The sequence below is a fragment of the Cherax quadricarinatus genome, chromosome 38, assembly GCF_038502225.1.
Source record: "Cherax quadricarinatus isolate ZL_2023a chromosome 38, ASM3850222v1, whole genome shotgun sequence".
NCBI lineage: Eukaryota > Metazoa > Arthropoda > Malacostraca > Decapoda > Parastacidae > Cherax > Cherax quadricarinatus.
Window position 1 is genome coordinate 1128578 of NC_091329.1, and position 15998 is coordinate 1144575.

Below are 15998 nucleotides of genomic sequence, written 5' to 3' on the forward strand. Positions count from 1 at the left end.
TAAAACAACCATGGTGACCTCACATGTCCCTGTCTAAGGCCTACTTTTACTGGAAATAATCCCCCTCTATCCTACATACCCTAACCTGCACCTTGCTATCCACTCCTACATACCCTAACCTACACCTTGCTATCCACTCCTACATACCTTAACCTGCACCTTGCTATCCACTCCTACATAACCTAACCTGCACTTTGCTATCCACTCATACATACCCTAACCTGCACCATGTTATCCACTCCTACATACCCTAACCTGCACCATGTTATCCACTCCTACATACCCTAACCTGCACCATGTTATCCACTCCTACATACCCTAACCTGCACCTTGCTATCCACTCCTACATACCCTAACCTGCACCTTGCTATCCACACGAAAACTCTTTACTGCTTTTATTAAATTTACTTTTGACTTATTCCCATATCCTTTACCGTAAGTGTTGCAATCCAAATATGCAATTGTATGTACTGTATATTTCAGCCTAAAACCAAGGCCTGAAAAAAAAAGGCCTCAGTTAAGTCGAAAATAAATAGTACTCTTTATTTTCTGCTTCATTTTCTCCATATAAGTTCACCTCCATTATGTATGGTATTCTTTACAAAACACCCTGTAAGACAAAATAATGCTAATTTTTGCTAGACTAAGGTAATTTAAAAACAAAGCAAGTTGCATCTTATCTATAGCAGTTGAGGATTTTTCAGTCTGTGGTCCTCACTTTCACTAAGTTACTCTCTTTACTTCTTCAACCACCTCCAGATGTAAGGAAACAAAAGCCAAATGTTCAGTTTTACTGTACCTCTCCTACAGACGGGAAGGTGATCTGTTCAGTTGGTAAAATGGCATTAAGTGGCATGATTTCACGCAGGTCATCAGCAATCTTGCGTAATTTGGTGTCTCCTGAACTGTAATCTGAGGTACACGCTGGTGCCAACGGTGGAGGTGGACATGGTGGGGGACATACCATCAAGGTAGGGGGCACTGTGAAGAAATAAAACTATGCAGAAATAAAAAAAATAATAAAATTTGGATGCAGGTGAATGTACATTTACTAACATAAAAATGCAATATAAAATGCAAAACTATTGACAGCAAAACCAAAATATAGGCAAGCCACGATTAACAAATGTTCAGTGAATGATTTTTAATAAAAAGTACTGTATTATACTACACTGAAAAACTGCAAGAAATACATTAGCTATGATAGATACTCTTCGATCTGATGCATATATGATAACTGTCGTAACTCATCTAACCAGAAGTGGCTCATTTGTGCCATGTATGTGAGTAAATGAACATGGTGAGGCCAGCACACAGGGTAATGATGGAGGAAAGTAGTGTAAACTTCCTTTCTGATCAATGTCTGTTGTTTAAAATACCAAGAAGGGAAGTTTCAGCATTTATAGAGCACTCGGACCAAAAAATAATCCAGTGGTCCATAGCCGAAAAGATTCCATACTTGAACATATACACATGAACCACTCTCAAGTTATCTCACAAAAGTAAAATCTATTCAGATATGCTAACAATCCCCCAAAAATAAGAAATACTATCAGATTAGGTTAAAATATTCTGCATCTGATTTAAAAAAAAAATTGGTAATACAGTATTAACCCTTAAATTGCCGAAGGGCCTAAAATAAACATATCCTTAGTGCCGGCAATTTTCAAATACAGTGTAAACAAAAAAATATTTTATCTTACCAAAAAATTCTCCATGATTTTAGAAGTGTTTATAAGACTGGATGAGTGAAATCAGATTATTTACAGAGATATGAAGATATGAAGATGATGCTGGTGATCATTTTACGGCAACATAAGTGGTTACCACATGGAGGAAGTTACTGCATTAACAATTTTTACGACTTTTTCAGTTTTTCTAATTATTTTTGTGATCATATGTTTTACATCTATATCTAGGTTTTCACATCATATTTCACTTCCAGTTATTTTTCAATCGTACTAAACAAATGTAAACATTAAAGACATGCAAAAAAACGTAAATGGAATTTACTGGCGCTCTCAATGCCCTGCACACAATTTCTTTTTATTCTGTGTCCTAACTGGTTGATCAACTTGGCTGTGATAGATATATGGGGCAGCAGACCACCAGCAGCAACAGCCTGGTTAACCAGGCAAACAGCAGAAAACTCAGAACTCATCAAAGGTATATCAAGGGTAAAGGTGCTAGAATTAAGGCATACATGTGTATCTACATCATCTCCATTTTCCTGGTTAGCACAAATTTAGGTCATTCGGCACCTTGTAACTCTGTAAGTTTCCATCAAATTTCGTATTTTTGGTGTCATTACCTTCAAAAAAACGAATGCCATTTCAGAAGAAAAAATGAATATATTTTTCAAAAATCCTAACATTGTCAGCACTTTTAAATTTGGGGTTTGACAGTGAGAGGGTTAAATGTTATGATCAGTGCATATATGTAAGAAAAATAAATACTAATTACATCACATTGTTTTATTTTCAGTTTATTTTTAACAGGTGTATATTTATATTGGATAATGGCATCAATATACCAAATTGAAGAAGAATACCATAAGCCATTTAGGAGATATTAAAGTATCAATTTGGCATAATCTGAATTTGTTTTTGTGCTCTTTTCAGACCAATTGGAACATAATGGGGGTAAAAAAAAAAAAGGTGTAGCAAATTTGATGAAGATTTGCCATTTTATTAACTCTCCAGAAAGGTAAATCCTTAAATTTTGGTTGTTATATTAGCAAATAGAGGGGTTGTTTACGTGGTGTGGTCATTTAGAAAGGATGGAACAAAGTAGAATGACTTGGAGAGCCTATAAATCTGTAGGGAAAGGAAGGTGGGGTAGGGGTCGTCCTCAAAAAGGTTGAAGGGAGGGCATAAAGATGGTTGGACTTCCAGCAAGCCTGCGTGAGCGTGTTAGATAGGAGTGAATGGAGATGAATGGTTTTTGGGACCTGACGAGCTGCTGGAGTGTGAGCAAGGTAATATTTTGTGAAGGGACTCGGAAACAATTGTTGCCGTTGCACCAATGGTGAGAGAAGTGACTCACAGTGCTGAGGTCCAGGGAATAAATTGATTAGCTGGACTTGAGTCCTGGACATGGGAAGTACAGTGGTACCTTGATTTACGAGTTTAATTCATTCCATGACCAAGCTCGTAACTCAATCTGCTCGTATATCAAGTCAATTTTTCTCACTGAAATTAACTAAAATGCCATTAATCCATTCCATCCCCCAAAAAAACCACCCCAATTTCTTTGTTATGGGTTTTTAAAAAGATAAGCAGAGGAGTTTTCTGGGCACTTCCTTTCAATAAACTCTGAAACTCTCTCCAAGATTTCCAACATTTCTGGTGTTATAGCCTTTATCGACTCCTTCTGCTTTAGTATGGTACATATCGTGGAAGTACTACGCTCATACTGCCTTGCCAAGTTGACTACCCTCCCCACTTTGCTCGTGTTTTTCTATGATTTCATGCTTTAATACAATGGACATCATCCTCCTCTTCTTCTTAGCACTGTCCTTTGCACTTACTTTCTTAGGCCCCATGGTTAGAAAAAAAGAAATTTGGCAAAATAACCGCACAAAAAGTACATAACACAAGCACAACACAAGAGAGATGCTTCCACAGAGAGGTAACCACGTGAACTGAACGAGTGAGACGCAGGATGCTGGGTGGATGTTGTGGTGTTCACTGCACCAACCAGTGGCGGCATAACTGTAGCTTGCTTGTAACTCAGATTTTGGCTTGCAACTAAAAGCAAAAAATCGACTGAGTGATGGCTTGTAACTCGGAAAACTCGTAACTTGAGGCACTCGTAAGTCAAGGTACCACTGTACAATGCCTGCACTTTAATGGAGGGGTTTGGGATATTGGCAGTTTGGAGGGACATCTAAACTGTCACATCTGAGCGCCTCTGCAAAGAGATCTGACAAATATACGAGTGGGATGGGCTTGGTTTGATTGGTGTCGTGGGTATGAGAGTTAATTCTTGAGTAGTTTTGGGTAGGGATGGTTTTGATAAGGACCTGCCTTGTATGGGCCAATAGGCCTTCTGCAGTGTTCCTCCATTCTTATGTTCTTATGACAGTGATTATGTATGAGTGATGGTGAAAGTATTGAATGATGATGAAAGTTATTTCTTTCTTTTTGGGTCACCCTGCCTCAGTGGGAAATGGCCAAAGTGTTAAAATAGAAAATAGGAAACTATACAGCCCAATAACAATTCTAACTTTTAATTTACTATGATACAGAAGCACTGATGGGAGAAAAGGTCTAGTAACCCCTTTGTCTGTATAAATTACTAAATGCAAAATGAAGAAAAACTTTTTTTTTCTTTTTCAGGTCACCCTGCCTTAGTGGGAGATGACTGGGGTGTTAAAAAAAAAAAAAAAGAAACAGGTGCCCTGAAGCATTGGGCTCAATCTGGAGAGGCATTCTAGTCACTGCATGGAAGTAAACACTGGAAGGGAAAAAAAGTCTGAACCACTCAAGATATCCCACCTTGTCAGGGATACCTAGTTACCTCCTCTAATCCATGTGTCATCAACCCATGCTAGGAAAGCTTTGCGTGTCTCAGGCTGAGGTATTTGTTGCAGCACAGCCAGGAAGGCCTCCTGTGCCCCCTTCAGGTCCATACTCCACCTATAATAAGAACACTTTGATAAGCCCAAAATGCACAAAAATCACAGGACAATAATAAAGCTACTGTATTTATGACCACCCTGGTTTCATTAATGTTATACTGTACATTATTAAGAAAAATTTAATGCATTTAAGCCAGTGTATAGCATATTGTAATAATATATACATGTACCAATAATGTATAATATCTAAGTTCAATGCTCCCAAGGGAAGTGCCCCAATGCCAGTAAGGGATTCTTGATCTAAGGAATTGGACATATTTCCTTCCTCGTATTTAACCTTCCCATCAATTACCCCAGGCACTGTATAACCCCATATGAATTTAGTGCTCACCATGAATGTAATAATAATAAAAATAAAAATAATAATAATAATAATATATCAATAGTAATAATACCATAATAATAAAACTCAAATTTTTTTTTTCTAGACATACACTAAGATGTACTGTATACAACAAAGGATAGCCTTTGCATTATTAATAATACTTACTGAGTACCCACATTTTATATCGAACAAATTCATTCAGTATGTGTAATACTGTTTACCTCAAATTTGGTTACATTATTAATAACACTTAAGCTGTAATACAGTGGAACCTCGGTATTCGAATGCTTTGTTTGGTAAACAAATTGCTTGGTAGTCAAGCGTTTGCTCGGCAGTCGATCATACAAATGTGACCAACCAGAACTTCGCTGTAAATCATTTCACGTTTCTTTGTATTTTTTGGTGCTTTTTATATTATTTGTATAAATAAGTCACCATGGGGCCTAAGAGGGTTAGTGATAACAGCCAACCAAAAAGAAAATTATTTGGGAAAAAATCTGTTCTGTATTCAAACAGATCGGCACTCGAACAGTCTTCTGGGACCAATTAAGTTTGAGTGCCATATTTCCACTGTAATTGAATGAACTTCCATGGTTGCCATTTGCAGTTAAAAATTGATCAGGAAGCTTCTTACTTGTGGCAACATTCACTCATGTGTGGTTATGAATTACAAAATAGTAAGTACGTAATTATCAATTAAAATTATTAAAAAAATATCTATTATGAGCCATAAAATAGTTATACATTTGAACTTATTATACAGCATTTTGAGTTTCCTCTTATTAAAATACATACTTAATTAAAATACTATTTTAATTTCATATGATAAGGTTCAGAAGAAGGCCACTAATTATACAAATGAATTTTGGGCAACTAATCATAAGGCTACATACTACTTATATCTAGATTTAGTACATAATTTTAATCGGTACAACTTGGGTAATTCATTACAATCATATGCACAATGAGATATGTTGCAAGTGAAAAACTGGTAATTACAAATAAACTGTAATAGATAACTGACCTGTATTTTATAGAGATGATGAATTGAAGTGGTGAAATCAAAGCATGATAACTTACCGACAGTTAATTGATATAACATGTGGGATTTAATAGGTGCGTTTTTTGATATTATTAGTCAAGATGAATATGAAAATGGTATATAATACTGACAAGTTGATATGTAAGACACATACGCAACAGTCTGGTATCTTTATTCTGAAATGTTTCGCCTACACAGTAGGCTTCTTCAGTTGAACACAGAAAAGTTTAGCAGAGTAGAGATGTGAAGACTATCAATCAATCAATCAAGTTTATTCTCTATAAGGATTACAATGCGGGGTTTACAGATTTTGGTTATTGTGTGGTTTACATGTAATAAAATACTAATTACAGAGGGGGCCACTAGGACACCTAGCATGGCTAGGCATTTCGGGCAAACTTAGATTAATTCTTAACCCTAAATTATTATAAATTATGGAGTAAGTTGACTAAATACTAAGTGACTAAATACTAGTTTGTGAGTTTAGCAATGTGAATGCTTTTGTTTTGGCACAATATATAGTTTCTATATTGGAGTATCGCAGGCAAACTTATGACTAGTTAGGAATCATTATTTTAAGATTAAGATTCGTATTTCTGTGCTTATAGTCAAATGGGTGAGTGATTGAGTGTAAGTGTGAACCACCAGGTGTATCAAGGAGATAAGATGTACATAATCAGTCCATCACCCTTAAAGACATAGTTTTGAGGTGGTCAGTCCCTCAGCCTGGAAAATGAGTTTGGTCCATAGTCTGTAACAGTGTGACACTGTTCCAGACTATGGACCTTTGAGACAATTAGGTTGGATACAAGGAAGTAGAGGAAAAGTCCAAGACTTTGGTTCATAAACCCTTCACTAGCATCAAGGAAGATCCGTAAAGGAGTCTAATGTAACATAATGTAGCCTAACCTAACCTAAAATGAACCTAAATTAAGTTGTTGGATCCCATGTAACAGAAACCTGTCCTATGAAGATAGGCTGAATGCAATGAATTTGCACTCTAAAAAGACAGAATTAGGGGAGATATAACTGAAGTGTAGGAATAAAGAAAATGAATATAAATACCACGTTGAAATATTTAACCAAGACAGGACTCCCAGTAACAATTCAAGCTGGACAAATTTAGATTCACAAAAGATTTCAGGAAGTATTGGTTTCGTCAATCAGGTAGGTGAGTGGAACAAATTACCATGAAGCAACACTGGGGCAAGAACTTTGGGTAGGTTTAAATATAGGTTGAAGAGATATATAAGTGGGTGTGAAGTGGACCTGCCTAACATAGATCAATAAGTACTACTGTAGTGTTCCCATCAATGTTACTGAATACCTTTCTAAAATACCCAGAGCAGCCGCTTCAATAATTATTTTATATTTTATTCAACCCATTTATAATTACTGCCAGTTGTCATAAATTCTTAAATTTAACAAATGTTGAGGAAACTTTGATACTTGTAAGCTCTTCTACAATCAAGGTTCTCAATGGATATAAGTCCCTGACTTTTTTTGGGGTTATTCTAGGTAATTTACGTATGTTACTATGTATGATAATTGTATTTATGTGGACCTGTACCTAAGTAAACTTACCAATAATTTTCCCTAACACGAAAGCAAAAACGCAACAATTCTGAATTACGAGTGTTAAATCCAAAGGGGGTCACACAGTGCCTGTGGAATATGAGGTTATCAGGCTGACCCAAGGAAGCAGGATACCTCCTACTCCTTGGATCACGAGCCCCTCACCGACATTATTACCTCTAATATACATAATCAATAAAAAAATTATATTGCCTATCTGAATTTTAACAACTGTCATTTCCCAAGCCACCTCTAATAATATTACATAAACAATAAAAATATATATTGCCTGTCTGAATTTTAACAGCTGTCTTTTTCCCCAGCCACCACAACCTGACATAGAAAAGTTATCAGGAATTCCAGCCACATGGCGACCATCTCAGCTGTTGTTGTTGGGGTTGGTAAGGGCGGAGTAAAGCTACGCTTTCCCTGCCTCCTGGGAAAATATTGCTCAAATATGAGGGGATGGGGGAAATTTGAAAGGAAACAAAGTTTCCTCCGGAAAGAGAAACCAGAGCATGAAATTCCCAAGTTAGATCAGGTGGAGGTCAGAGCTAAACACCGGCAGAGCCAGGCGTCTGAGTATGCACATCTACACACCACCAAGGCCACTGATCAAGTCCACCTCAGTGTTCTTGGTGTTCATGAGGCTTTAAGGGCCTCTAACATCAGCTCTCGCCTTATCGAGCCTTGCTTCCCGATACACGAGGAAGATGTATTGAATAATAATAATAATAATAATAATAATAATAATAATAATAATAATAATAATAATAATAATAATAATAATAATAATAATAATAATAATAATAATAATAATAATAATAATAATATTATTATTATTATTATTATTATTATTATTATTATTATTATTATTATTATTATTATTATTATTATTATTATTATTATTATTATTAGCATAATTATTATTTCTACAAGTACATGTACAAGGCATACAGGCCTAGCTGACATTAACGACATACTGCTATATTGAAAGCCGCTTGTTATTCAGAGTATTTCGGGCAAATTAGGTAAATTTTGTCCTCAGGATGCGACCCACGTCAGTCGACTAACACCTAGGTACCTATTTTACTGATAGGCGAACGGGGACAGCAGGTGTTTTAAGGAAACACGTCTTAATGTTGCCACCCGTACCGGGTATCGTGCCACGGACCTCACTGTGAGATGAGTGCGCTACCAACCCAGCTACGGAAAACCCAAAGCTGGGTGATGAGAAGGAAAAGAAACAATAGTACCTCTTACCAAATAAAAACAGGAACTGAAGTTCTCAATTAGGTCAAGTGGACCCCCTTACATAAGCCCCAGAAAAGCGGGACACTAACCAGAACAGCTTTAATTAAGATTATCTAGATACAGGTACACAAAAGTACAGTTACATAAATTTGTAAATTACCTAGGATAACCCAAATAAGTCAGACGAAGTGACTTATTTCCTTTGGAGTCCCTGTTATTAATTTAATGTTTATTATGCACCCTATACCCATCCTGTGGGCGGTAGTCAAAAGATTACAGAGGTACATAATGGGTCCAGGGACTGGACTCCAAAGTTTTGATAGCTGAGCAAATTACAAAGGTAATGGACTCCAGGTAGATCTGGTCACAATCGACAAAGACAAGTATCTCTGAGCAGATGATGAAGAAAAACTGCCACCTTAGAGAAAAACATCCACCCATTATCATGGCCGACACACAAGTCAATCCAATCACAGCTCAGATGAGTTGTTTGACAGACTAGTATTTTATTAATCCACATAAAAGGACCAAAAATATCAAGTAGCTTACCAGATAAATATTTTTTTTTAACAAATAAAGTTTAACAAATATGAAAACACATGTATGCAGAATTAGTTTAATCACATTTACTCTATGTATTTACCTCTTCCAAATAAATAAATGAAGTCTTCTCGATAAGATTGACAGATTTCATTGCCTCAAGTGAAATGTGTCAGCAAACAGGATAATCAACGTGCGTAATGGTATGGGCGAAACGTATGGGCACGTTTCCTTACATCTCTGCTGCCCCTGCCGGTCAGGAAAGGGCTCTTGGTCCAAGGAAGTGAACCTGCCTTCCTGCTTTTTGGATCGAACCTGAACGTCTCCCGTAACTGCAAAGTACCATTAACTTGCAGCAGACATATTTTATACGGAAAACAAGAGAGCATTTGTTACGTTTTCTTCCTAGATTTCAACGATATTTCCTGCTGGTGAGAGGCTCTTGATCCAAGAAGCCAAACTTGTCCTCCTACATCGAGCCTGACTGCCTCCCGTAGGGGTTTAGCGCTCCTCTCCCTCCCCCATGAATATACTAATACTAATAATAATCCTCCCCAGTCGCCGGGAGGTAGAGCTTAACATTGCCTAAGCAGTGGTAACAATAAGATTAAAACGTTAATAAATTAAGAATATTATTACAATGTCATATTTTACAGATGATGGACTCAGTGGTAGGTCGAAATATTAAATTCTCATTCTTTGCAATGCTGAATGACCCGTAGAGCTTCAGCATCTTCTGAAGAATAACAAAAAAAAAAGTAATGGCGCTTTTGGTCATTATAATAATTTTTAATTCCCAAAATATTCCACGAATTTGTGAGACGAGTCTAAGAGGTTGGAGTCTCGTGTGTCATGGCGGAGGACAGGACCAGTGCTGTCGCTGCTCTAGGCTCTACCAGCTTCCTTACACGCCATATTATCTGTTTGTAGTGCAGTTTATGGACGGTGTGATGGATCTCGACATCAACCAGCTGGAAAATGAGTTCTTCGAGTGGAAACAGGTACGATTTTTGTGTTATGTCTACCGGCGTCTGTTGTATTTTGAGTATTATGTGGTACACACATCTCAAGGGCAGGAAACTTTAAATTAAGATTCTTTATTTCTCTGTTAATATTACAATGTGGGGTTTACATATTACAAGATATTATATATTACAAAACACTTATTACAAAGAAGGCCACTAGTATGCCTTGGTATTTCGTGCAGACACTTGGATGTAACTTATCCACTTCTAGTCAAGGTTGAGACTCAGTTACTGACCTGACCTTATGATGTTTAACCTGACTTATCGAGTGACGCGTGCATCATGTATATGGTAATTAATAATTCAGGTTGTGAATCATGCTGAGAGTCGTCCCTGACACCTGACACAAATATTCCGCCATGACACCAGTAACAAAAACACTAAATCTTTATTTTTTAACATTTTATGATTTTTCTCCTAAATATTTAAACATTTTGTAACTAACATGAGGTGGCATGTACAGTAATTAATCAAGATTCAGATTTGGCCATTGTTTAATGTCTGAATATTTTAATCATGTTTGTAATTATTACTTCGTTATATATTTAACACGTATCTTGCCTGAAACAAAAACTATTGTGATATTACGCGATAGTGCTTAAAGGTATAAGTTCACTTCGTCCTTGGGAGGAAATGAACTTACACTTTTTACTGCAGCCAGCAGCAACAGCCTGGTTGATCAAGCCCTGATCCACCGCGAAGCCTGGTCACAGACCGGGCCGCGGGGGCGTTGGTCCCCGAAACCCTCTCCAGGTATACCGCCGAGACTAAATTACCCAGGCTGAGTAGAAAAACAAAAAATCAGGAGAAAATCGTAAAAATTTTGCAAGACATACATCTTTGTTTATAGCTACGATTGTCTTATCTTTGCAAGAAAATGCGGAAAATGCTTAATATGTTTGGTATCTCATTTCTATTAATAAGATGTCTTGGCATATCACATAGGTTATTATACTGTATCAATATTCCTCAATAAATAGACATTTACGCACATAGTAGTTCAGTAAAATGGTCATAAGGATGACCACATGCTTTGCATTTAGTTTGATCATCATGTATGTGTCTGCCAAACTTCCAGAAGTAGTTGTAACTAAATTTACCTTGGCCTAGATACTACATTTCAGTCAATTTGTTCACATTGCAAGTTGCTCTGTAGATATACTTTTCTACATTCATTTTAGCACAGTGAGTGGTAGATCTACTTAGGCTCCTAACTGCATTCCTGTGACATTCAGTTTCAGAAAGAATAAAAGGCACAATACTGTGTCTGGAATAATACCCAAATAACCCTCACTTAGGAAACAAAATAAGCAGTTTCAGTCTGACTTGGGCCATTAAGGATTACTAGGGAAGAACCTCTTGGGAGATGTGATATTAAATTAATACATCTTCCATGGAGGAGTGAAAGACTCTTATTGACTATAGTGATACAGTTCGTGCTGGTTATAGAAATATAGTAGCATGTTTTCACAACCTATTCAGATCTATCCTTATTTGTTAGGTACAATTTTTTTTAATTTTAATTGACCCCCCCTCCCCTATAAATAGCTTAGCTTAAGGTACGAACAAAAAATGTTTTGTATATTTCCCTGGTACTGAACTAACGACTTTTAACATTATAAGTTTAACATGTATATATTTTATATGAATACTAAAACGATTGTTTAATCTAGTGTCATTTTAATTTGTTTACCAGTGAAAATTCCGGTACACTTTCAAGAAATTTGGCGTATTTTTTCCACTGTGGAAGGGTGCTGAAGTAAGATTATGAATCTCCTAATTCTGTATTATTTAAAATCGATATATGTTTTGCCATCTCAGCGCATATATAAAGCCTAGTTAGTATGTTGTACAGAACGCGGGACTTAGGCCTCCAACAGTTTTATACGGTATATAGTTCTTATTTAAGGGATTTTTTTTTATGTTTCTGCATGTGCGAATTGCACTCAAAAGGTCGTATGTCAATTATTATTGTTGTTGTTATTGAATGGGAAGGCGCTATACCCGTGGTGGTCATGGAAGGTAATTAGATTTGATCCGAGGAAGGGAAGGGTAGCTTCATTTTCTTGGATCAGGAATTTTTCACTGCCCAATACCCAAATTTATATCCTGTTTATTGAACCTAGTGTGCTTACCGCACTACAGGAGCTCTGAACCTGTGAAAAATGCTGAGGGACTAATACAGTGTTTTCCAGATATTTATAATGAATAAGACCTTGCTTTGCATATGAGAATATTTTAATGGTTATGTCAAATATTGGCTAGATAGAGTTAAATCGGAGGCTGCCATAGTGAAGAGCTCTGTTCCACAAGGCACAGTACTCTCCCCCATCTTATTCCTTATCCTCATATCAGACATAAACAGAGATATACACCACAGCACCGTATCATCCTTTGCGGATGATACTAGGATCTGCATGAGGCTGTCATCTGCTGAGGACGCGGTTAACCTCCAAGAAGATATAAACAAAGTTTTCCAGTGGGCAACGGTAAACAATATGATGTTCAGTGAGGACAAATTCCAACTACTCCGTTATGGAAAACTGGAGGAGATAATAACTAGAACAGAGTATACTACTGACTCCGGCCATACAATAGAGCGGAAAAATAATGTAAGGGACCTGGGAGTAGTAATGTCTGAGGATCTCACTTTCAAGGATCACAACAGTGCCACGATCGCACGTGCAAAGAAAATGATAGGATGGATAATGAGAACTTTCAAAACGAGAGATGCCAAGCCCATGATGATCCTTTTCAAATCACTTGTTCTCTCTAGGCTGGAATACTGCTGTACATTAACATCTCCATTCAAAGCAGGTGAAATCGCAGATCTAGAGAGTGTACAGAGATCTTTTACTGCACGTATAAGTTCTGTCAAGCACCTTAACTACTGGGAACGCTTGGAAGCACTTGACTTGTACTCGTTGGAACGCAGGAGGGAGAGATATATCATAATCTACACTTGGAAAATCTTGGAAGGAATAGTCCCAAATCTGCACACAGAAATCACTCCCTACGAAAGTAAAAGACTGGGCAGGCGATGCAAAATGCCCCCAATAAAAAGTAGGGGCGCCATTGGTACACTAAGAGAAAACACCATAAGTGTCCGGGGCCCAAAACTGTTCAACAGCCTCCCATCAAGCATTAGGGGAATTGCCAATAAACCCCTGGCTGCCTTCAAGAGAGAGCTGGACAGATACCTAAAGTCAGTGCCGGATCAGCCGGGCTGTGGCTCGTACGTTGGACTGCGTGCGGCCAGCAGTAACAGCCTAGTTGATCAGGCCCCGATCCATCGGGAGGCCTGGTCATGGACCGGGCCGCGGGGGCGTTGATCCCCGGAATAACCTCCAGGTAACCTCCAGGTAGATACCCCGAAGTGAAACAAGATGTCGGTGGTGTAAGGGCCGAGAGGGGTGGTATGGGCGGACATCCGTGTTTATCCCAGTATAATCAAGGAAGGTAACTCGCTGCCACCTCCTGCACTTCACAATAACAAACTTGAAGATAACACAAGTGCCAGAGCAGGATATGACTGGCTCCTGTGGTGCCTCTTACTGTTACACATTGCTACTGTTCCCACTCCCCTCCAGGGACGTTCCTTGATGCTGGTGAGGGACTCTTGATCTGTGGAATTAGATTCTGTGTTCCGTTTCCCTGAATTAAGCCTGAATGTCTTTCATTCTTCCCTCCACAGACGCTATATAATCCATAGAGGTTTAGTGCTTTCCCAATAATAATAATAATACTTTTTCACAACCTTTGTTGCTGCGGCTCTTTATTCAACTTCTTTTGTTACTGTACCTTTTTTTATGTGCTTTCTATTATTTTTATAATTTCTGTTACAGCTTTTGCTACTTCACGTAACGTTAAATATTACTACTCTACCATGACATATTTTATTTGATACTTTGACCATGTGGGTTGCTAGTAATTATAATGACAGTGCCTGCAGTACACCCCGTCACATTTTCCAGTGATTTTATTGGCATCCTGGGTAGTGTTAAGGACGAGGAACATACAGACCACAGCAGAACAGGATAAAATGCTAAAGCGGGGAGACTTGTAAGCTTCCTTCTCCCTTCCTCCATCAGTGAATATATAAGAAAATTCCAGTCTTCTGGAGGTTTTCAAGTTGTCTGGTGTATTCTCTGAATAAGAGTCACATTTCGCTGCTGTGTCTGGTAAATTTCTTTAGACACAGGTACACATAAGTTGTTATATATTGTAAATTACCTAGGATAACCCAAATAAGTCAGACTAAGTGACTTATTTCCATTGGTACCTGATGCTTGTCGGCATCTGTTTGCCTTTCATACCATGTGCTGGGTAAATGGTATCCGCAAAGTGCGGCGTATTTAATGATGATAGTAAAACAGGAAACTGTGGACAGAACTCAGCCTACCGTCACCAATGAGCTCAGTTCCGTTACTCTCCTCAACCCAAGCCACAAGCAAGAAGCAACTTGCCCTCATAAACAAACGTTGATTCCTTACATACTATTTTATACAGTTTTCTCTATATGCATTATTCAGGTTAGGTTAAGAGTCGTCTGTTAAGAGAATTTAACCATTTATTATGTACAGTAGTGTCAATAAATGCAAAAATACAGGATGGTGATAGAAACTTGAAGCGCGGACAGAATACTAACGGGGACCCCATGGAACAAACTGCACCAACACTGAAATGATCACGTTTTAACTCCAGTGTCAACATACACATTCAGTAGTTTTTAGCTAAAGTGAAATGTAGTACGTACTGAGGTTGCTTATGAAGAGAAGCTGCAGGAGGCTATGCTTTTCTCTTTGTCCACCCAAGGCTCCACCTCTAATCAACCCCCCTGGACTTATCACTAATCCACCACAGGCCTCCCTTATCTAATCCACCCCAGCCTCCCCTCTCTTATATACCCAAGGCTCCCTATCCCTATCCACCCCAGTTGCACTGTTAGTTACCGGTCGGCAATTATTATTATAATCAAGGGGAAGCGCTAAACCCGTAGGATTATACAGCGCCTGGGGAGGGAATGTGGAAGGCATTCAGGCTTAATTCGGGGAACTGGAGCACAGATCCAATTCCCTAAATCAAGAGCCCCTCACCAACATCAAGGAACCTTCCCTGAGGGGACCGGTCGTCAAAGGCACTTTCTGATACACACTTGGCCTTTTGTGTGAGGGTGTTTGCGTACACACTTGCTGTATATGCACTACCCTACTGTTATATGTGGTTGGAGGAGTTTAATCTTATCTCTTGACCTCGACCCTTCGCTGGCCGTTACTGGGTTCACTCTCTTGGCTTCAAGAGCCTTAGCGTACCTCTTCTTAAAACTTTGTATGGACCCTGCCTCTGCCACTCCACTGTACATATTCCATTTCTTGACCACCCTGAAGGTAAAGAAATAATTCATAACATCCTTGTAACTAAACTGTTTTCATTTTCCAGCTGTACCCTCGTGTTCATGTTTCCCGCCTCTCGAACACTGCCTATCCACCTCATCAATTCCTCATGTCACTCCTTTCCTATATCATCAAGCTAACTTCCTGCACTCTGGGAAAAGTGTGGTTTCCATACTGGTGCTGCATATTCCGACATGAGCCT

At 38.2% G+C, this 15998-nt stretch overlaps 1 protein-coding gene across 1 annotated transcript in view; it reads right to left on the reverse strand.

Annotated features, from left to right (window-relative positions):
- LOC128692938 (uncharacterized) overlaps positions 1-15998 on the reverse strand; it is a 114326-nt gene that overhangs the window by 16080 nt on the left and 82248 nt on the right. Inside the window, exons 2-3 of the mRNA XM_070091991.1 lie at positions 4522-4640; positions 800-981 (exon numbers count right to left, since the gene is read on the reverse strand). Of these exons, the coding sequence (XP_069948092.1) occupies positions 800-981; positions 4522-4640 (301 nt within the window). The remainder of the gene's footprint in view (positions 1-799; positions 982-4521; positions 4641-15998) is intronic.